The sequence below is a fragment of the Staurois parvus genome, unplaced genomic scaffold (genome assembly GCF_062004578.1).
Source record: "Staurois parvus isolate SC_StPar_1 unplaced genomic scaffold, SC_StPar_1.0 ptg000114l, whole genome shotgun sequence".
In the NCBI taxonomy this organism is placed as follows: domain Eukaryota; kingdom Metazoa; phylum Chordata; class Amphibia; order Anura; family Ranidae; genus Staurois; species Staurois parvus.
The window spans coordinates 5,051,805-5,075,954 of record NW_028317910.1 but is presented as its reverse complement, the minus strand read 5'-3'; the positions used below and the strand labels follow the sequence as shown (position 1 = coordinate 5,075,954).

The 24,150-nt window shown below is 41.0% G+C and overlaps 1 protein-coding gene across 1 annotated transcript in view; it reads left to right on the top strand.

The window, feature by feature from the left end:
• Nucleotides 1-24,150, top strand: part of SLC6A13 (solute carrier family 6 member 13) — a 92,655-nt gene that overhangs the window by 41,868 nt on the left and 26,637 nt on the right. Inside the window, exons 3-4 of the mRNA XM_089671764.1 lie at nucleotides 7,674-7,892; nucleotides 24,000-24,134. Coding sequence (XP_089527890.1) covers nucleotides 7,679-7,892; nucleotides 24,000-24,134 — 349 coding nt within the window. The 5' untranslated portion in view covers nucleotides 7,674-7,678. The remainder of the gene's footprint in view (nucleotides 1-7,673; nucleotides 7,893-23,999; nucleotides 24,135-24,150) is intronic.

Below are 24,150 nucleotides of genomic sequence, written 5' to 3'. Positions count from 1 at the left end.
CAGGCGAATCACGCTGCTCTTGCGAGACTCACGGGGCTGCCATTAATTCTGAATGGTACCCCCACGCATCTCAGTCCACAGCGCGATCGAGGGTGAAAGAACCACAGGGAAACTGCATGGTGAAAAAAAAAGACCACGTGGTTTCCCTGCGGATGCATTTTTGAACAGGTGCATGCACTTTTTTTGTGCGGGACACGCGTCACAGCAGCCCATTTAAGTGAATGGGCTGCCGTCTGAGCAAACGCAGCCCGCACTAGTGTGAACCTGTCCTTAGCACTCCACCAAACTAAAATGTAACAAATAGACATGCAAAAATGGGACTTTTGAGGCACAAAAATATACATAAAAATATATTTTTATTTAGTTTATATTCGTAAACAGATTTTTCTACACAAATACATCACCTGTCTCTCTGGTGTATGGCGGGGTTATGTTGGAGAGCAGTTGGCGTACGTGTATTCAATAGAAGGAGTGTGGTGTGAGTTTATAGCAGATTAGATGCAGTACACTGGATTAGAAGGATTAGATGAATCAGATGGTGTCGTTTATGTTGCTATACGATATTTCACCATTACAGACCCCCTTGAAGGGGAGAGGCATAATCCACACATGGAGCATTAGTTATGGATTAGATGGAGCTGGATAATGTAGCCTCTATTCTTAGGGGGTGCTTCCAGTAGACCGTTGGAACGATAGGACAACATTTTATATAGTAATCGTTGGATTTCTTTTCTCTCTTTCCTTGGGAAGTTCTCTATACATTCCAGTTATAACCCTCCATTCTTTGGCAAGTGAATGGATATTATTTCAGAGCATCTGGTACATATATTTGCATATTTACTATGTCCAGGAAACGCATCGGGCCATTAAGAATGATCTTTTCTGGATATGATGTACTATATTGTTGAGATGGTTTTTTTTTAAACTTTGTAATTAGGTGTTGCAACATTTTTCATGTAATGGGGATGATTTTTGTAGAAAAATCTTTTTAGGAATATAAATTAAATAAAAATATATTTTTATGTATAATGCTGTACCACAAAGTCCCATTTTATGAAATTTTTTTGCATGTCTATATGGATACAGGGATGTGGCACTGTTTTTATTTTCTAACAATTGAGTGTAGTATAACAAAATTTAAAAATGACAAACATTATGTAGTCTGTCAGTAGCAGTAACACAGTGATCAGGTCAAGCTGAGCATCTAAAGTGAACGTTACAGGGGTAGGGACAAAACATATAACACTGAGCAGGGTGCTTACAATGGTCAGCTTTTATTCATCTGGTTTAAAGGGATAGTTCACCTTTACCAAAAAAAACCTGCCTATGCAGATAATGGGAGTCTGTAAATAAAAACAAACTGCACAGCTTCAACTAAAGTTGAATAATGCCCCTGCTATAGGTGTAGGCCTTTTATGTACCCCATGAAGCCTAACTGGAAAAATCCAAGGACATTTCTAAAAGAGGCCTAGCTGTTACTGTTTACCTTCACCGTCACAGAATCCAGCTCTCAAACGCTGAGCTCATAGCCAGGGGCGGACTGACAACTCATGGGGCCCCCGGGCAATAGGGGATCATGGGGCCCCTGTGTCCTTGACCAAACTCAAAAAAGCCTATGAAAAAGGTACCAGGGGCATCTCATAGGGCCCCCTACTGACCCTGGGCCCTCGGGTAGTGCCCGAGTTTCCAAATGGTCAGTCCGCCCCTGCTCATAGCTACTGCAAAAGGAGAGAGAAAGAGTATGTGAGGGGCTTTGAATCAGAGAAGGAGCTTACCATCCAGCCAGTGATTTCTTTTGGCAGCTGTATGCAACACCTGTGGCTTTTGGGTGGGGAAACATGCCTGAATTTTACATGTATGGCCCCATTTGCCCATGTTCATGAGGCAAGAGTATTACCTGGAATTGGGCTTTCATTTGTTTGTTTTTTACTTTAAGTTTTAGATTGTAAGCTCCAAGGATCAGGCCCTCCTATCCCTCTTGTATTGAACTGTATTGTTGCTGTATTGTCTCCCGTTATATTGTAAAGCGCTGAGCAAACTGTTGGTGCTATATAAATCCTGTATAATAATAATATGTCTGTTTAAAATGATAAGTCTATGACTGCTATGTCTACAGGGTGACAACACTGCTGTGTGATTTAACTGTGGAACGGACAGCGTTGTCACCCTGAACAGACAGAAGAAAAGTCTCTGCAATCTGATGACATCACATGGATTCCAATTTATTGAAGCAAATAGTCGCTGTGAAATCCATGCACTTGGGGCCTCCCTTCTAAGGTGTTTCACTCAAGAGTGAGGATTTACTCAGAGAGGGCTTACTCAAACAAATAGAGCGGGAGCAATCAGATGTGGAGCGGGGGAGATTGACTTATGTATACACCAGTTCAAGGGTTGTCACCCTGTTAAAGCAAGTGGAACAATAATGCATCTACTGGGGGGGATCAACAGGTGTTATGGGGGGGACTAAAACAAAAAAAAATTTCATATTGCATTGGATATGTCATTTTGAACTAGATAAAAAAAGCGGCGCTGTAATCATACTGAGGCAAGCCATCATGTTTTGATATTCTTAAAGTATAACTAAAGACAAAACTTTATTTTTTAGTTTTGGATAAAGTGGAGAGGGATTAGAACTCCTGTCAGGTTTTGTTTCTGTCTGTGTCCCCATAAGCGAGATTCACCCTCTCTTGTCTTGTTTTCTGTTATCGTCGAGAAAATAAAATAAAATCCCCAAATTTCGGTTGACATTTGAAATCTCCACAATAGTGGAAAAAAAAACCTGACAGGGGTTATAACCCTCCCTTTATCCAAAATGAAAAGTTTTGCCTTTAGTTCTACTTTAAATGCACACAATGTTTTACATGAGTAGTGGGATCTACTGTATGTCATTATAGCCGTACTCAGTTCCAGAGTTAAACTGAACTGCCTGTAAAAGATGCAGAATGCGTTAAGCACGCAGGTTGTACCTCTGACCCTGCAAATTATTTTACAATATTACCAGCAGTAGTTTTTTTTTTTTTTTTTATTCTCTCAGCCAATTCTAAAGCTCTCCATATACATAAAGCTTCCCCTATCTATGCTAAACAACATAGAATGAGGAATCTCCCGCTGCCTGCCATGGTATTCCAACAGCCAGGACCCATGGCTGTCAGAATACCCAAACAGTGACTGCGGCTGATTGGCTGGCATTGGTGCTGGGCATTTGGGACAGAATTCTGTTTATAAATTATAAACTTGCAATGTTTTGCATCATTATGCTAAAATGTTTTTTAAATTCTTGTTTGCACATGATTAAACACTCCTGGAGATCAGTTGCAGTGTACACAGGGCGACATCTGATACTTACACATTGACCTCAGACACAAAGGGGTTTATTTACTAAAGCTGGAGAGTGCAAAATCAGACTCCCTTCTGCATAGAAACCAATCAGCTTCTAACCTCAGCTTGTTCAATGAAGCTTTGGCAATGAAACCTGGAAGCTGATTGGTTTCTATGCAGAAGGGAGTCTGATTTTGCACTCTCCAGCTTTAGTAAATAAACCCCAAAGATTCTGCACAAACGTGTATGAGGAGGTGATCGGTCTTACTGTATGGCATACTCTTGCTTGATGGAATAATCAGCTGTTCTTTGGGTACAGTTATCTATAGCATTTTTAAAATGGTATTAAAAACAAAACCAAGAATGTAATATATTGCATCTTACTAGTCCTTAGATGTGGTGGCTGCATTTGTTTTATTTTTTTTTAGGCTTTTTTCTTCTCCGTTTGCACTCTGTAATAGCAGTAATACAACTCCTGTATTAGAGTGTCTGCACTCTGGATGAAGGATACAGGGGAACAGCAGACAGCTGCAATGGTATTTAGATACACTCACAAATTGAAGCCAAACTCCAGCTAATACTTTATAATCAGTTACAGCAATCATGTTTTTTTCCTTTTGGGATAAAGGGTTTACATAAAGAAATAAAAACTGGTCATTGTAAGCACCCCTGTCAGTGTTAAAGCAGAGCTCCACCCAAAAGGGAAAGTTCCGCTTTAAAGACTGGTCCCATGCTCCCCATTAAGGATTGGCAATTTTTGGGAGTGGGGGTGGGGGGGAGTGGGTACCTGAAATTGACAGGTACCCATTCCCATTTCTGGAACGATCACGTAGGCAATCAAAAGCAGACGTTGTCCCCCCCCCCCCCCTGTAGTCTTCTGGGACACATGACAGGTCCCAGAAGACTATGGGAGCATTAAGAAAGCGCAACGCTACTCGCGCATGCACAGTGGGCACCCAGCTGTGAAGCCTCAAGCTGTCACAGCCGGGTGCCCATGCTGAAGATACTGGTGCCAGGAACACCAGACAGCCAGTGAAACAGGCTGTGGAGAGGACACCGCGGCATCGAGGGACAGGCAAGTGGCTGTTTTTTGAAAGTCAGCAGCTACAGTTTTTGTAGCTTCTGACTTTTATTTTTTTACAGTGTGACTGGAGCTCCGCTTTAAATGGTTTATCTCATCCTAGTAACTGCATGAGACCCTGTTCTTTTGAAAAACAGCGAAATTACCAGATAAAAATGCAGGAAAAAAAACCTTAAAAAAAGAAAACTAATGCAGCCATCGCATCCAGGAATTGGTAAGCTGCAATATAATAACTGTTTGCTTTTAGGTTTAATATCACTTTAATCTTTTTTTTTTAATTTTCTATAGGTAAATTAATGTGAGCAATCTTAACAGTGAATGTCAATATGTATTTAAACACAAGAATAAAAAAGTAAACTACTTCAGCTTACCAGACCTTAAGTCCTGATGCACAGTGAATGTTTATACAGCGGCTGTTTTTGGCTTTTGCCATTTTTTTCTACAGCTAGTAACCCCCTCAGCATGTTATCCTATGTGTCCATGCACACAGACTGTGATCAGCGTTTTTTTGGCTGGAACAAAAAACAGGACTAGTGGGTTTCTAGAGGAGTTTTTTAGCTGTAAAAACGCTCTAACGCAAACTGGCGTTTTTGACAAAAAAATGCTAAAAACTGAAAACGCAGGAAAACACTGCTAAACACGGCAAAACGCCGCTAAATGCTAATGAAAAAATGCTAAAAAAAGCTGAAAAACTCATGTTTTTAATGTGACTTTACACAGATAACGTTACCAACGTTATCAACACGTCCAGTGTGCATGAGGACTTACATACATTATGGTAGCTGTATTAGTTTTATTTTTTCAAGCTTTCTGCAACCTGCAATCAAGCAGGTAAGAATACTTTACTGCACTAGAGACATAAACAGAGACTGATATAAAAACCGGGACAGTTTGCAAAATTCAATTTAGTAAAGTTGAGGAAAGCTCCACTTTAAAGTAAACCATATCACCAAAATATCTTATAAGCTTTCACATGGTAATGTCATTCCTAAAGTCATTTTCATTTTTTTTTAATCTGCAACTTTAAATAAAATAAAACCAGATGATCCTGCCATGAAAAGAGCTTCCTCCTATGTGGTGACAACTCACTCTCCCTGGCTCCCAGCATTATTACCTTGTCATACTGATACACATGATAAACAGTGCACAGAACAAGCAAAATGCCATCAAGTTAGGGTGTAGGTGTTTTCTAGAGTGGTTGTAAACCCTTTCATATACCCAGTGAAATAACAAGTCTCAGGTGGTACAGAGATGAAACAGCTCCCTGTACATAAGTTGCTCATGTTTATTTACCGCCCTCACTTCTTCAGAGCCCACAGATAAAAGGCTATTTCTGAGCTTCAGAAAGCTGGGGGCGGGGATCTTATCTTACACACTGCTCAGTATAGACCAGAGTTTCTCAACCAGGGTTCTTCCAGAGGTTGCCAGGGGTTCCTTGAGCAATGAACAATTTTTGCCTCTCAGGTAAGTTCCCACTCACACCATTGATCTTTTTAGCTATCTGTAAGGGGGTAATTCTTCCCGATGACCACAAGTGTAAGGAGCATTCTTACCTCACACTAATGTATCATGAGTTGTAGATAAAATCATTTTTATCAGGGATTCCCTGAGACCTGCAAGTTATGTCCAGGGTTCCTTTGCGTTGAAAAGGTTGAGAAAGGTTGGTATAGACCGGGTGTCGGCAACCCACGGCTCCGGAGCCGCATGCGGCTCTTTTTCACCTTTCCTGCGGCTCCGGAGCACACTGCCCACCAGGTGACAGGCAATAGGGTCGGCAAGCCGCGGCTCTTTTAATGCAGATCTTCTGTGTGCCGGGCGCCCGCTGGCAAACATTGGCTGTCAGGATGTAGGCGGGGCAGCCCGGATGTAGGCGGGGCAGCGTGACGAACTCCTCTCCTCTCACAGTCCGCCCTGAAGACCAGAACGGCGCGGGAACCCAGCGAGAGGAACGCGCGGAGCAAAGGTAAGTGAATTCACACAATATGGGGAATGAATTACTATGGGGGATGAATTACTATAGAGGGGATGAATTACTATATGGGGGATGAATTACTATATGGGGGATGAATTACTATATGGGGGATGAATTACTATAGGGGGGATGAATTACTATAGGGGGGATGAATTACTATAGGGGGGATGAATTACTACGGGGGATGAATTACTATATGGGGGATGAATTACTATAGGGGGGATGAATTACTATAGGGGGGATGAATTACTATGGGGGATGAATTACTATATGGGGGATGAATTACTATGGGGGATGAATTACTATATGGGGGATGAATTACTATATGGGGGATGAATTACTATATGGGGGATGTATTTTCAGTTTTAAAAATGTTTCTCTCAAAATAAATTTCAATCGTGGTTTTGGCGAGATTTGGCTCAGTCGAAAAAAAAGGTTGCCCACCACTGACCTAAGGCTATGATTGTGATTATGACGATACACCGTGGCCCTGATTAACCCTTTGCTTACTGGGCCCTTAAACCCCCTTCATGACCAGAGCGTTTTTTGCAATATATGCAGTGTCGGATTTGTTTTAAATGTTGCAATGGTTTTGCGGCTCCCAGTCTTTTTTTCCCTCTCGGAAACGGGTCCAAGTGGCTCTTTATGTCTTAAAGGTTGCAGACCCCTGGTATAGACTATAGAGCTGAGTGTAATCTGAGACCTGAGTGGAGGGAAAGGACACATCTCCTACTACACAGTTTCATAGGGATACAGGCACAGCTAAGGCTGTCAGTCACCTTCTGTGTGCAGGATGGAGGGGATGGGGCCATCTCCCAGGATTCTGTGGTGTCTACATAACCTGTTAGAAGTGACTCATGCAGATAGCAGAGGGAAGACAGAGCAGAAAGAAATCACACTAGGTGCATTGAATTAATAAGTACACATTATGGAAGCATATGCTTAGTTCATTTCTCAATTCAGGAGTTTATGTCAGAAGTTTGTTAGTAGGAATGATAATCAGATTCCTGGCTGTACAGATCTCCACTAGAGAAGACATTTGCAAATCTTTACGAAATATGAAAATCTAAATGTTGAAGTTCCTAAAATGCCTGTGCTCTGTAATTACTAAAAAGATATTTGTAACAGATCAACATGTTGTGTGTATGCTAGACAATATTACCATTAAATATTAAATAGCCTCTGTTGCTTTACCCTTGATGATACAGGGGCTTTAATGTTGTATGGTCCATCCTGGAAATCAATAATACTTTCTGATCACACTAGGTTTGCACCACAGACTGTGTCTGCTTTTTATTCCAGGTACCATGGACAACAAGGTCCCAGGAGCTGTGGTGAATGGGGAATCCTATCCAGCTCAGCCACTGATGGCAAAGGAGCCTCAGGAGGTGACCAAGGAATACATGACAGAGAGAGGGCAATGGAATAACAAAATGGAGTTTGTCTTGTCGGTGGCTGGAGAGATTATTGGATTGGGGAATGTGTGGAGGTTTCCGTACCTGTGCTACAAGAATGGAGGAGGTACGTCACTGCAACAAATACAGACAGACATGAGAGCAATGAGGATGTGATGGGTTTTGCCTAAGGGTCTTTGTTCACTTCAAATGGGTTTAGCATTTCCATTCAAGTCTATGGGAATACAAATGCCTCCTGAAACAGGTCAAGTGCAGGTCAGAAATAGGTCAGCTGCAGGTTAAATGCACCTATCAACGAATTCCGAATGATCTCAAATGCATTTGAAACTGTTTTCATGGACACAAGTTCAAAATCCATATACACAATCACTTAATGCAGTCAAATGTTGAAGGACAAAACTACAAATGTTCAGCTTCTTTCCTTTGATTGAAGTGGGTCTGTTCTTTGTCTGGAGAAAGCAAAGTAAAAGGTTCTCTTTTTTAGACCTGATAAAATTAGTAAATAAGCACTCCACTGTTCTAAAAGTAATATATAGCAGTTTAAGTTTACCTTTATTATGGTTATGAATTAAAAATACTGCTTTAAAAATTATATATATATATATTTTTTTTTGGTTAGATATTATGTTGTCTTCTAAAGAACCAGGTGGAGCTTTAGGCTCCTTTTTATGCGTTTTCCTCTTTTTCCTTTATTAGTTTGTTGTAAAAAGACTTTTGTTTATAGAGATCAAATGCTTAAGCTGCAATTTACACTCACAAGAAAATGAGTAATTAGATCAGTGATTCTTCTCTTTCCTCTCCCATCCCTTTATACATCTGCACTTGAGGTTTCAGTCAGACAGAGCAAGCCTGAAGGCTCTGATGGCAGCCAGCTACCACTGTGCTCTCCCTTTAGGTAATTACCGTACTTTGTGTGCTATGGTGGCAAAAGGGGGTCGTATGCATTTTACTGGGCTGTTGCAATGTGTTGACATAAAGCTCAACACACAGCACATTAACATGCATAGATTAACTTGCTGCATCAAACCCGATAGGCTTGATTGGGTGTTGTTGGGGTGCCATTTGGAACTCAACACAAATACATGCTGCTTATTGTGGAGTGCACATACTAAGGGCCTGGTCTCACCAGTGAGTGCACATTAGCACCACAATGCATTGTTACAACACATTGTAGTGTTTACTTTTTTCTTTTTTGTATAATCAGTCTTTATTAAAGATTTTCATAACAAAATATAAAACACTTGTGAAGACAAAAACTTATAGTAACATAGAGAAGAGATAGCAGTTTTAAGCAAGCAGGACTCACAACAGGCCCTGCGTACAGTGATACTTTTTTCTTTTTAACTGTATTTAAAGTAAAGAAGAAAAAAAACACTTCATTTAATTCTATTCACGAGAGCACATTATAATATGCTGATGAACATTGTAACACATTTTTGTGTGCTGTGTTGCATTAAAATGGAGATCTGCTGCATTTTTAGGTAATGTACACCAACACATGAGTACGGTGTGAACAGGGCACATAGAGAACAATGGTTTTCTCAGAGTCTTTGCATCGAGCCTGCGTAGATTGACATAGATCAACGCGGTTCAGTTCACCTGCTGTGAACAAGCTGTAAAGCACATCATATAAGATGTGCACAAATACATGAGCAAAGGTGTGAAGAGAGGCCAGACACATAGGGGTTTATTTACTAAAGCTGGAGAGTCCAAAATCAGACTCCCTTCTGCATAGAAACCAATCAGCTTCCAGGTTTCATTGTCAAAGCTTCATTGAACAAGCTGAGGTTAGAAGCTGATTGGTTTCTACGCAGAAGGGAGTCTGATTTTGGACTCTCCAGCTTTAGTAAATAAAGTCAGGTCCATAAATATTGGGACATCGACACAATTCTAACATTTTTGGCTCTATACACCACCACAATGGATTTGAAATGAAACGAACAAGATGTGCTTTAACTGCAGACTGTCAGCTTTAATTTGAGGGTATTTACATCCAAATCAGGTGAACGGTGTAGGAATTACAACAGTTTGCATATGTGCCTCCCACTTGTTCGTTTCATTTCAAATCCATTGTGGTGGTGTGTAGAGCCAAAAATGTTAGAATTGTGTCGATGTCCCAATATTTATGGACCTGACTGTACTTGCACCCATGTACAGGGTGGATGACACCATGACAGCACCATTAACATTTATTTTCTTACGTTGAACATGTTAATGACACAATAACACAGGTAAAGGGAAGGTTTGGCTTATGTTTGATCTAGATAAAAAGTGAGCCTATAAAGATAATCTCTCCTGGAATTTTCTTTAGCTCATTTTCTCTGGAATTTTGCAGGATTTGCATTGATTACTGAGCAATAATACAGTCTAGGCTGAAGCAGAGCACAATGTGAAGAAGTGTGCGGGGCCCCCCCAGAAATATCATTCAAGTGGTCAGTTCTTGGCAGCACTATGATTGCCGATCAGACAAACTTGGTGTATGTCTGGGGCCAAGGCTGGGCCGAGTGGTATGCAGAAGAGGCAGCCTTGAGCAGAACCTGTCTCACTGCGAAAGTAGTTCACAGCTCATGGAGGGGCCATACTTTGGCCTTTTTTTTCTTGGGTGTAAAAGGATGCTTCCTGGAAGGGCAGCATTAAGAAAATATTAGAGGTCTGTTTTCATAGAAGGCTGTCCATATGCATCAAGGGATGAACAGACATTCAACCTTAATCTAACCTTCTACGGGCAGATTTACCATTTATGCAGCTGCTCAAGGACTCTCTGGTGGCCCATTAATACTAGACAGGCTGAAACCCACACATAGATCTGGACATAGCTCACTCCCACCTAGCTGTCAATCGATACACATTGAATCTGTTTGTGTACATGCAAGGGGGCCTACAAATTGGTCTTGCACAGACAGGGTTCCCTTGGTGACTTTTGTCCCTCTGGGGATAAGGTTCAGCTTCTGGCATAGATATGCAGGCTTGGGTTGCCCGAACATTTACTTATATTCTATGGACCATAGAGGCACATGCAGGCATCGCTGGATCCAATTTTTAGGAAAAGTGCAGTTATTGGATAAAGTTCTCTCTCTTTCTTGGGATCACTTGGTCTACGGGTTCTGCAAGTTCCCAAAATCATGGGATTATAACCCTATTTATCAAAAGGATCATATTTATAAAGCAGTGAATGTGACTTCCACCAAACACTCACCAGTAGTGAATCAAGCACTGTAATTTAAAACACATTCACCAGGAAGATTCACCAGCAGTGAATGTCAGATTTACTGCTATATAAATATACTCCCAAATGGTTGTGTTCAATGGCAGGTCTGCTGGCTATCTGCTGTTGGAGGGAAACAATCTGCTGAGTGAGTTGGAAAACCTGTCCAGATAGGTTGTTTCTAATGGAAGCCTATTGTCAAAGCTCCTTGCATGGAAAAGTAAAGCACAGTTCCCTATTCTACGCTGCTAACCATTCTTGCAGAATACATATACATAATTTACAAATATGGCAGCCCTTATATACATACATATTAAAAAATATATAAATAGAAGGATTACAAAGGAGAGAGCAGAGTGTCAGAGATGAGCTCATACGTCTGCTGCTTCTCCTTGCACTGTCCAATCACAGGCTGGGGGAGGTACAAGACCTGTAGTTGTACTGAACTGAAGCAACAAAAAATCTGGTCTTATTCCCAGCCAGTCAAAATTGTGGTATGTGGCACAGCTGTGCAAATCCCATGACTGGTTGGATAGCAATACAAATCCTCCAAAACAGCTTTCATATTTCATCTCTGTGTTTAGTTGTTTGCTTGAGTAAACCTGTAGGATGCATTGAGATAATGGTCATTAGAGTGCTCTCAGCCACACTCGGGGAAAAAAAAGCTTGAAAGGTAAATATAATGGGTTTTGGTCAGTTGTTTATACGGAGTTTATAAATTTTTTAGCTTTTTAAATTATTTGTATAAATCTTTTTATACAGATTGACATTTAATATAATGCTCCCATAGCATTGAGTCAGCATGCTGTGTTTCTTTTAATAAGAAAGTCCAGCAATGATTTCCTACTCCCTGCTGGACATCCCTGTTCATAAGTTGTCTCTGGTAGGAGACACTGGGTGGTGTGATTCTCTCTTCAGTCAATGTAATCTGATCTCTCCTGCCTTTTAGGTTAGTTTTACAGTTGTAAAAATAGGTGAAAAAGACTCGGCTTTGGCATGGAGCTTAAGGCCTGGTTCACACCAATGCATTTTATAGTGCTTTTTGCAGAAACGCACTACAGTCCATTTAACATGGTTTCCTATGGGACACGTTCACTGCTATGCGTTTTTGAGCCACTGCGTTTTTGGAAAGGGTCAGGGACATTTTAAATGCATAATGTTGCGTTTTTGGTTCAATAGACTTCAATGGAGAATGCTGCAGAAAATACATGTAGTGCTTTTTTGATGCATTTTGGTTTTTAACCTGCCCAGCAACAAGTTGGCTCCGAAAAAAAGCATAAAAAAATCAAAACGCATCAAAAAATGTACATGCAAAAACGCACCACAAAAAGCACTGCAGAAAAGGACAAAACGCAAACTGCGTTGGTGTGTACCAGGCCTAAAACCTCCAACTGTAGATACTAGTGTTCAATATAAAATATTAAAATGCCATATTTCTTTTTTACGTGATTATAAATTAATTTTTAAAACTGTATTTTAGTTTCCATGCATAAATAAGGAAAATGTGTACAATTTAATAAATCCTCTTAAAAAAATGGAAATTGGTTTCAAGAATTGTTGCATATACTGATATTGACAAACTAGTAAAGAATACTGAATGAATGAAAATGGTCAGTTATTACACTGCCTGCTTAGTTCCATCAGTGGCCGGTGTCAGTGACCTGTATTCTGTGTATATTGCGTTTCCTTGAACTACATATAGCATAACCTTTGTTCAAACATTTACATTCATACTGTCATTGGGGTATGTTACTCACTGTACCTGGCTTTATAGCGCTGAACTCAAATGTATAGAATCCTTGTAAACTATCTCTGATTGCAAGGGACTCTGAGGAATCGTAAAGCATACTGTAAGTCTGGGAAAATAAAAAAATATACAGTATATACAGTATAAAAAGATATACAGTATATGATGCAGTCTTTCATTAATTTAGTGTTCCTAAACCCCGGACCCTGCATTCACTATATCTGGTCTCCCACAGTATATAGAACACGGAAATGCAATTATTTTAGTAAATATAAACTGCTAAATACCTTTTCTCATTGGCGGTATAGAGCAGTCTTGTGGCTTCTATCAGTGTTCAGCAGAGCACTGGTTAAAGCTTGTAGGAGGAGTTTTCTTTCTGCTCTAGGAGGATGCAAAACCCCTGATCTCTTTCTGGACAGGGCTGATTGGCCATGTGTTGATCACATGCACTCTCCCAAGAAAAAAAAAACCTCTCTAGCAATACACACTAAACTGTGCATGTACATGCGACTACGGGTTCAGTCTGTCTTATCAACTGGACATTTGAACAAGAAGAGGGGCAGAAAAAACAGGACCAAACAGCCTTTTTACGCAATGTAGAGGATTAACCCCTTACGTTCCACAGTGAATTTAACAAGTATGCTTTACTGCATATACAGGCTGATTTTGCTGTTGTGGGTCTAGTTATAGCTTCCCCTTTACAATATAGTAGTATTACCTGTTGATCCTGCACGTAGACCCATTACTTTCCCTCTTCCTGAAACATCAGATTTTCATAATCAAATACGGGGACACCCTATTTACCACACTCACAAAAACACGCCTCCATTTGTAGCCACACTCACCAAATATTAACAGCGTTGTGCAGTGCGGAGCAAAACATGCCCAGGTGACAATTGCCATGCATGTGCAACTGGCTGCAGCAGCGCCATTTTGAAGTGGCGCTTGTGGTTCAAAAGATGTCCATAGATGGATCTAAATTCAGCCGGTTCAGCGGGGACCATTTCAATCCATGTGTGGCCACTCCCACTCGACAGAAGTCGATCGTTACAATAGGACAACAGGAATGTTGTAAAATTTTTCTCAATCGGCAGCTGCAGCCAATGGGCTGCAGCCCCTGATCAGTGTATTCTGACCACAGAGAATCCCCGCTGCCCTTGTCTCAGTGTGGGGATTCCTCTATCTACCTCACTTGTGTGAATGGAGGATTTTTTTGTTTTCAGCCCACTGGTCAAATGAAACAATCAATCTATGTCCTACTTTAGTGGCACCATCCCTAAGATGGCTACCTAACAGCACAAGATCATGGAGGATTCAGGTAGGTTGGTAGGACAGTGAAGGACCTGGGGTAACTCTGAGAAGAGCAATAATGACTATGTGTGCCATGTCAAATGGCGGTAGTGGCCACATTGCAGTGGGAGGAGCTTAAAGGGGTAAAGTTAAATTAAGCCTGATGCATTAATCTATCTATTATTATACATGTGCTTCTACTATGGAGGCTCTAAAAATGTATAGCTTTAGGGATTTCAGATAATACGGGCGGCACAGTGGCTTAGTGGTTAGCACTTCCACCTGGCAGTACTAGGGGGTTGTTGGTTCAAATCCCAACCACGGCATCACCTGCCTGGAGTTTGCATGTTCTCCCTGTGCCTGTGTGGGTTTTCTCCGGGTACTCCGGTTTCCTCCCACACTCCAAAGACATGCAGGTAGGTTAATTGGATCCTGTATAAATTGTCCATAGTATGCATATGTATGAATGTGAGTTAGGGACCTTAGATTGTACACCCCTTGAGGGTTACGGACTGATGTAAATGTACAATATATATATGTAAAGTGCTGTGTAAATTGACAGTGCTATATAAGTACCTTAAATAAATAAATAATAATACTGGGGTGCCATGAAGTGGCTCTGCAACTTACCCATATGTGTGCAAACTAAACCCGTTATTAACATGAACTGTTAAACAGGATAATTCGGTTGGTTGCAGGATGGCTGGTAAGTTGAGCTGGGAAGTTTTCTTTTTTGTTGTTTGGCATGCGTCACCTTTCCATGTGCTCCTTGCTGCAAAGGCCAGTTATAGGTTGGGGCAGCTGCCCTTTGTTTGTACTGTTATATTAATCCTGAGCCTACCCTGCTCTGGATCAAGAGTAAGTGTCACGAAGAGTGCAGGAGTCAGGAGTAGGTAATGCACAATATGCCTTCCAAGCATAAATTTCCCTGTCTTTCTAATACAACCCACCCTAATGACAAAACCACATCCAACACAAATTCCCTGCTCTTTTCCTTTCACCAGACTTTGGCTTTGCATTGTAAAGAGGATTGGACAAAAAAATGGAAACACTACACGATTTGCATGTGTGAAAGTGATGACATGTTTCACTTGAAAGCAGAAGTGATGTAACATTCTTTTGACACTTAACTAACAGCATATACAGCAAATTGACAACATATACAGTTTTTGGGAAAACGTTGTCTGATAACCATAAGCATGGTAAACATGGTCAACTAACCGAAAGAGACAAAAGAACATTGCACAGGATTGTGACCTAGAATAAGAAAACAGCTGCTGCAAAGGAAACTGCAGAGCTCAATCTCAGTGTTCACAGGAGTTAGGCTTTAATTTGACTCTTATTAAAGTAAAAATACATAGAATTGCCCAGTTCCTATGATAAGGCAAACAATTTTCTTTTCTCAAGGATGTCCCATTGCACTGAGCAAATTTTTTTGCTGCTGTTGCGTTGCTCTGTGCCTGCAGTGCAATATACTATTTTAACCAGTAGATGGTGCAAGCACACATATACAGGAGGGTACTTGACAGCAGAGGAGAAAAAAAATGCTGGTGGGAAGGGGTGAATGTTCAGTGAATGCTCATTTAGTGTTTCTAGCTCCTCATAATTTTATTTTCAGCAAATATAGTGGGTCATTTGGGGCCAATGCTCCTGGGTTCCTCTGGAAAGCTCAACAATGATTCTAATGCTGCTTTCTAACATACTAGATGTAGCAGTTTTGGGAAGGTAAATTAATATACAGCCCAGTGACAATTTTAAAAGAAAGAAAGAAAAGTTTAAAAGAAAAGCAATGAAACAAAATTCTGACTTTTAATCTCAACGTTCTACCTTTAAAAGTCAGAATTCTCACTTTTAATCTAAAGATTATCACTTTTGATAGAATTCTGACTTCAAAACTCAGAATTCCTAATTGTAATTACAGAATTCTGACTTTGAATTTTGACTGAAACTCAGAATTCAGATTTTTATTCTCAGAACTCCTACTTTGCAGTTTATAATTCGTACTTTTGTCCTGACTTTGAATTGTCATTGAAACTCAGAATTCTGGCTTTTAAAATCGGAATTCTGATTTTTAATCTCAAAATTCTGACTAATAAAAAAATTCAGTTTTATTTAGGTCAGAATTTTAATATCAAAATTTTAACTTTCAAAATGTTTTTGACTTTTAATCATAGAATTCTGACTTTAATACAAAATCCTGACTTTAATCTAAGCATTCTGATTTTTAGTCTCAGAATTCTGCCTTTTCATTAAATCAGAATTCTGAGGTAACAAAGTTTGAATGCTGTCTTTTAATCTTAGAATTCTGACTTTTAAACACAGAATTCTAACTTTAAAAGTCAAACTTTTGTTATGGAAATTTCTTTTAGGATGGCCCAGGGCTCTTCTGTAGTTACTTGTAACATGTAAAGATGTTCTCTTGTGAAGCATTAACCATTTCACGTCCACTACATACATATGATCCTTATTAAAGAGAATGAGCCTCATTTCCTACTCGGAAGTTATATATTTCCCCTGTTTATTTTATTTATTATAGGTACTTATATAGCACTGTCAATTTACATGTATATTGTACATTCACATGAGTCCCTAACCCTCAAGGGGTGTACAATCTAAGGTCCCTAACTTACATTCATACATACACATACTAGGGTCAATTTAGACAGGATTCGATGAACATATAAAGCCATTCATATCAGCCCCTGTACCCCCTGGGGGTTCACAGTCCATAATAAGTTGGGGAGGATTTTAGGAAGGCAATTGACTTGCCTGGTATGTTTTTAGAAATATTAGGTCAGCAGGAAAGCCTGGCGGGGGCTGCCTGTAGGCGATCTTAGTGCAGCAATATTCCTGCATATTGCAAGAGAACAGTCCAAAGTTAGCTATGCTCTGTTAGCTTTCATTCAGCCGGCCAACAAATTCCTCCATCCACACAAACGAGGTGGAGAGAGGTGCCTCCCCCCAATGGGACAATGTATTCTAACATTAGCATCCATTGCTGTCAGAATGCACTGATCAGTAGCTGCAACAGATTGGCTGCAGCCTCTGATTTAGGAAAAAAATTCCAAAATGTCCCAATCGACTTCTGTAGAGAGGGGCCGCCTATACACTGATCAAACTTTGTCCGTTCCCTGCGGAACCAACTGAATTTTGATCTGTGTATGGCCAAATGAATTCTTTCTTCTGCTTACTGCCCCCTCTCCTCTTTTTAGGCACACCCCGTCCTCCCTCTGTATCAGTTGACAGTGGGGGAGAGAAAAGGGGGTACTTTCCATGAAACATCCTGTTGGATGTTTCACAGCACAATCACTGATACATTAGGCCTCATGCACACAGGACGTTTTCTTAACTCTCCTCGAAGCCTTTCTTCTTGGCAGCAGCGTTTTGGCAGAAAAAAGGCCGAATTGTAAAAGTGTATAACGTGTTTAGCCGCATCAAGCGTTTGGGTGTATATTCATTTCATTGGCCAGGATAAATAGTTTATTCTGGCCATTAAAATTAATTAATGCTCAAGCACCTAATGCGTGTAAAGATACGTTTAGAAGCATTAAGTGTTTTTTCTGCCAAAACTCTGCTGCCCCTGGATGCATTGGCAATGGTTTTTTTCTTGCTTTTAAACTCTTCTGCCACTAAAAGCTTATATGTGCATGGACAAGGGGCGGACTGACCATTTAGGCATTTGGGCACTGCCCGAGGGCCTGGGGTCAGTAGGGGGCCCCATGAGATGCCCCTGGTACCTTTCATAGTCTTTTTTGAGGGTGGGTAAGGACACAGGGGCCCCATGATTTCCTGTTGCCCAGGGACCCCATGAGTTGTCAGTCTGCTCCTGGCATGGACACATAGGCTAACATGCAGGGGAGTTTAGAGGCCAGAAGCCCTAGGAGCAGCTGTACAAACATCCAGTGAGGCCTTATAGGGCACGTCTTTACCTGGGAACTGGGCAGGAGGACCTGGGTGTGGGTCCTGGGTGATGGTGGCTGGGCTGTCTGCACAGATTTAGCACATTGAGAGGGGTTAAAGTGTATGGTGAGACACTAGGGGATGGGGGGCCCTGTCAAATATTTGGTACAGGGCCTTAAGTGGGGTGGGGGGCTTTATGCACAGAGGTAGCACATGGAGAGGGGTTAAAGTGTATGCTGAGACACTAGGGGTTGGGGTCCCCTGTCAACTATTCGGTACAGGGCCTGAAGTGGGCTGGGGGCTTTATCATGTAGGCTATATGGAGCCTCATGATTTCTAATGGTAGCCCAGCAAGTCCCTTTAGGATGGTGTCCTCAGTGGTATCCAAACCAAGGGAAAAGGAAGAGAGCCATTGGGAGGTGTGTGTGGTTGTGATGGTGGGGGAATATTTCCACCCATTGATTTGGCTGTATCAAGATGTGTTGAAACTTTCATCCAAGCTGCTACTGTCACCCTGGCATAAGCAAAGAAGGAGCAATACATAGACACTTCATTGAGACACTTGGGGCTACTTGGCAACCAATTGTTGAGACAATAAATACTATGGTAAGTATGTGACATACAGCACAGCATGTGGAGTGCACCGCTTATATTCTGTAACATAGTGCATACATGGGTAGGGAGTGAAGAGGGAAAACGTACTAGTGGTCAGCTGGAGAAAAAATACCTGACATCATCGGTCAGTAAAAGAAAAAATGCCTGGCATTATTGTGCAGTAGATTCTCCAGAAAAATCTATTGTGATACAGACTTGGTGACGATAATGGCTCAGTAGAAAAAGCTGAGCTATGCATGTCACAAGTGTATCCAGGATGCGGAGAGGTTTGGCATCTCATACAGTGGTAAAAACCTGCCAGGTGTTCCATCCAAGCCTCACTTCGTCCAAAAAGGACATCCACTTTGGGTGGAGTTGTCAGCTCTGCTTGCTTTGCAAACCTGGCAAGTAATTGTACTGCAACATGGGTGCGGACAGGATGCAGTGCCAGTTCTGAATCCTCATTTGGGTCACAGGAGCAGGAAAATCTTTGTGTTCTAAGTTCTTTTTCTTCCAAGAAGTAGAATTAGACTGAGATTGACCTGTTTCCTCCCCCTGTACTATTGGCTGCATTATCCCAAGAGAAGGGAGGAGGGAAGACTTGGCCCAGCACAGCAATTACTGGCAACCGACAAGTCTAAAGTCTGAGTACAAGATGTTACATCCACTATACAGGTGTAATCACCGCGCGGTGTCTGCTAATGTTCCTGAATGAGTGTCGGTGGAGAGGGTTAGAGTACTGACACACGAGACCTCATGCACATTGGGCATGAGGTCTCGTGTGCATGAGGTCTCATGCCCAATGTGCATGAGGTCTCGTGCACATTGGGCATTCAGCCCTGGTGCATGAGGTTCCGGAGTTTAGCTGCTACGGCTAGACTGGGCTGGGCAGAGCATTCAGCAGTACTTTTATTTAGGGCAATATACATTCTGCAATGAATGCTGTAAGCATTGAGGCCACTCATCAATCTCATCATCGATTTCCTTCTAAAGAGTACCAAATTACTGATAACAGTTCATAAACCTGAACACCAAAATTGGGCATTTGTGGCAGATCCTTTAACTGCCTGAGCTCCAGAAGATTTACCCCCTTCATAACCAGGCCATTTTTTGCTCTTTGGCACTGCGATACTTTAATTGGTAACTACGATGTCATGCAATGCTGTACACAAACAAAATTGATATCATATTTTTCACGCAAACAGAGATTTCTTTTGGTGGTATTTTATTGGCAATATAAAAAAAAAAGTTACTTTCTACCAAAAAACATATCCAATAAAAACATGAAAAAAATCATACATTTTGATCAAAATGTAATAGTCTACATGTCTTTATTAAAAAAAATCCCAATAAGTGTGATTGAAAGTTTTAGCGCTCACAAACTATCTGACACTAACTGACACTGGGGGAAACTGACTGTCTCTGACATCACCAGTGACATTACTACAGTGATCAGTGATAATACTATACACTGTCACTGTTGTAATGATGACACTGGCTGGGAAGGGGTTAACATCTAGGGCAGGGGTGTCAAACTGGTGGCCCTCCAGCTGTTGCGAAACTACAAGTCCCCTCATGCCTCTGCCATTGGGAGTCATGCTTGTAACTGTCAATCTTGCAACGCCTCATGGGGCTTGTAGTTTGACAACAGCTGGAGGGGCGCCAGTTTGACATCTGTGATCTGGGGCAATCAAGGGATTAAATGTATGCCGATGTGTAATATGTGTAAAGTGTGCTGCTTTTTACTAACAGATCTCTGAATTTCTCATCATTGCTTTGTAGAGATGACAAACAGAGAGATCGTTCCCTCTGTACAGAGCTCTGTGTTGATTATCAGCACAGAGCTCTGGGCTGTGATTGTACACAGCTGATCAGCAGGTCCTGCAAAGAATCGTTGGCCCGGGGCTTGCTGACAAGCTTCCAAAGTGTACAGGAATAATGCCAGCCAGACATGGGTCGAAAGTTGACCGATTTTTAGTCCGAAAATCAGACCTAAGAATAATCAGCCGATTTTCGCTCTGTTAGTGGGTCAATGGCACTGGCCGATTTTCATGGTTCCTCTCCATTTTGGTGATCGGGCATTTTGGAAAATTTGTGAAAAACTACTGATTTTCGACTCAATGATGGTCAAAACGTACAATTATTTTTCCGAAAAGAATATGCGCATGAGCCATGACCTGGAAGGAACAGACGTTTCACCTATTATATGGGGTGAACTTTATGACTTGTGTGGCCGATTTTCGAAATCATTGATGACACCATTGGATTACCGAGCGAACAACGTTTTCGATTTTTGGACAAAAATTGTTTGGAATTCGACCCATGTATGGCCTGCATAAGAGTAGGAGGATGAGGGGGGATCTGGAAACAGGCAGTGATGTATGTGTTAAACAGATGAAAACCCTAACTGAATGACACTTAGGGGTTTATATATTAAAGCTGAAGAGTGCTAAATCAGGCTCACTTCTGCATAGAAAGCAATCAGCTTCCAGGTTTTATTGCCAAAGCCTGTATTTGGAATTTGGTGCCGCGCCCTATGATTGAGTGAATATCTATGTAATACATATGTTATATATGATGGTAAACTATAACAGTGTATTAGATATTGTGCCTTATATCAATATATAATCAATATAATAAGAATTGCATACATAACAATACTGTAAAATAAAACTGTTAACAGCAAGCAAAAAATATTTATTGGACATTTTTATTTTACATATACACTTTTTGGACACTTATTTTATTAATTATTATGATTTTTATTATAATGATTTCACCATTTATATTCACATTTTGTATTATAATTGTATAATGTTTGCAATCAGCTGAATTGATATCTTACAGTATTATTATGTATGCAATTCTTATTATTATATTGATTATATATTGATATAAGGCACAATATCTAATACACTGTTATAGTTTACCATCATATATAACATATATATTACATAGATATTCACTCAATCATAGCGCGCGGCACCAAATTCCAAATACAGGTATTCAATCACACATACATATGAGGATGTGAAAGGGAGCCTGCGAACATTTTCAAAGTTATAACGTCTATTTCTGTGGCTCACAAGTAATTTTATAGTTTGTTGCCAAAGCCTGATTGAACAAGCTGAGTTTAGAAGCGGATTGGTTTCTATGCAGAAGTGAGCCTGATTTTACACTCTCCAGCGTTAGTAAATAAACCCCACAGTTTTTAAAGTGCTGTGTATCATAAACAATTGGCAAATGCTGTTTTACACCCTTTTTGTCCTTTGTTGCCTCTCAGTGCTGCTAATCTTCTGCAGCCTCGTTGCTGCCACTTAAAGCGGAGTTCCGCTCACCCTGTCAAAAAATAAAAGTCAGCAGCTACAAAAACTGTAGATGCTGACTTTTAAAAAACAGCCACTTACCTGTCCCTCGGTCCCATGGTGTGTCCTCCGCAGCTCGTTTCACCGGCCGTCCTGTATTCCAGGAGGCCGGCATCTTCAGTGTGGGCACCCGGCTGTGATAGCTTGCAGCTTCACAGCCGGGTACCCACTGCGCATGCGCGAGTAGCGCTGCTCTTCATGAATGGTCCTGTAGTCTTCTGGGACCTGTCACGTGTCCCAAAAGACTACAGGGAGGGAGGGAAGACACCTTCTGCTTCTGATTGCCTAGGTGATCAGACCAGAAGTGGGTCAAATTCGGGTACCCGCTCCCCAAAGGTGCCAATCCTTAATGGGGAGTGGGGGAGCAGTCCTTAAAGCGGAACTTCCTCTTTTACCTACACTCCAGCAATGGCTGTATGGAATTTTTCAGGAACTGGTGGGGGGTGAAGGACCTGGAGGGGGGGGGGGGGCTTAGGTGAGTGCATCTTAGGTAACTTACAGAAGAAGATAAATTAATTCATATCAGCATTGGTAGGGGGGGGGGGTGGGGGGGGGGTCAGGCATGGTCAAACATTTGTTTCATTGTGAGGATTTAACAAGATTGAAAACAACATTTGAAATGACATTCAAAAGGTTATCCAATAAATTACATTCATTTACTGCCAATCCCTATTTCCTTAGCACATGGAATCCATTTGAAAAATCCAATGTATTCCTACAGAGTGGCTGTATATCGCTGGGGCACGATTGATAGTCCTCCTAGGACTAGGATGAATGGGATATTTCTGTGCATGAGCAACAGAAGTACAGAACAGACCAAGAGAGTTTACAGCGACTGCTGTGCAGCTATGACTGCATGGACATGGCAGTAATGTGGACCGGTGTGTTGGGGGGGTTAATAAAGGATAACTTTAAGGATAATCGTCTTTTGTAAAGTTGTGTTTTACATTTACATTGAGTTTATCAGTGGCTAGCAGAGTAGGAATTTCTGCTAGAAACTTTCTTTATGAACAGATCAGCATGTATGAGGGTTTAATCATTTCTGGTTGTAGTTAACCTCTCCGTTCTCACACCCTGGTTAATAAGATGGTCAGTTGAGGCTTCGGTGGCCTGATGTTGTGTGATCTGCACTTGTAACGTTTTTCATTAATCAAATTGTGCTTTTTTCTTAAGTCAGTTTTATTTAGTCACACGTGCATCTGTGTAGTGTCAGGACATGACCCCCACTCAGGATTCCTAGGTGCACCAGGATAACCTTGTCTGGTCAGACAGTCTGAGCTTTCAAAAGACTGAACAACAAAAATCAGATATTAACCCATGGTAAATGAACAAATGATAGTAGCTTGTCATTTTAAAAGATTTGAGGACAATTGGTGGTTGTTTTTTACTTTTATCCTTTATGTTGTAAATTCTCCATACTTTACATAGTCAATGATAAGGATGAAAAAAAACATCTGAAGGGAAGGATTTTCCAACAAGCTGGAAATGATTTTGACTCATCTTCTACTATTTCTATTACCTGTGAGGGATCACTTTTGTACTCAAAATGTTGCAATTCTTGACTAGTTTGTGGAATTGTTGAATTTCCTAAAAACTGACATGTGCAGCCTTACAGGTTGACCAGTTGATTACCTCATTATCAGTTTTTATGTTTTCACATCAAATGATCAAATATATCTGCACCCAGGGGCAGACTGACAACTCATGGGCAATAGGGGATCATGGGGCCCCTGTGTCCTTGCCCAAACTTATAAAAGCCTATGAAAAAGGTACCAGGGGCATCTCATGGGGCCCCCTACTGACACCAGGCCCTCGGGCAGTGCCCGAGTTTCCAAATGGCCAGTCTGCCCCTGTGTACATACACTGATCATCCATAACTTGTAGCAATTTCTATTTTTTTTTTTTTATTGAGTAACAATTAAAATGTAAGAAAAAGGCATTTTGCTATTTACATTCCAAATCCAGGCAACATCGTTTTCATCACTGTCTGTGTTGGAAAGATCCCCTCCACAGACAGGGATCAAAACCCTACATTAAAATTTCCCTACTCAATTGAAAACTTAAAAAAAAAACAAAAACTTAACTTTGACTTTATACTTTTTATTTCTGTAGGGGCCTTCTTCATCCCTTACCTGATCTTCCTCTTCACCTGTGGGATTCCGGTCTTTTTTCTGGAGACAGCGCTGGGCCAGTACACCAGCCAAGGAGGTGTCACTGCCTGGAGGAAAATCTGCCCCCTCTTTGAAGGTCAGTTTATATAACA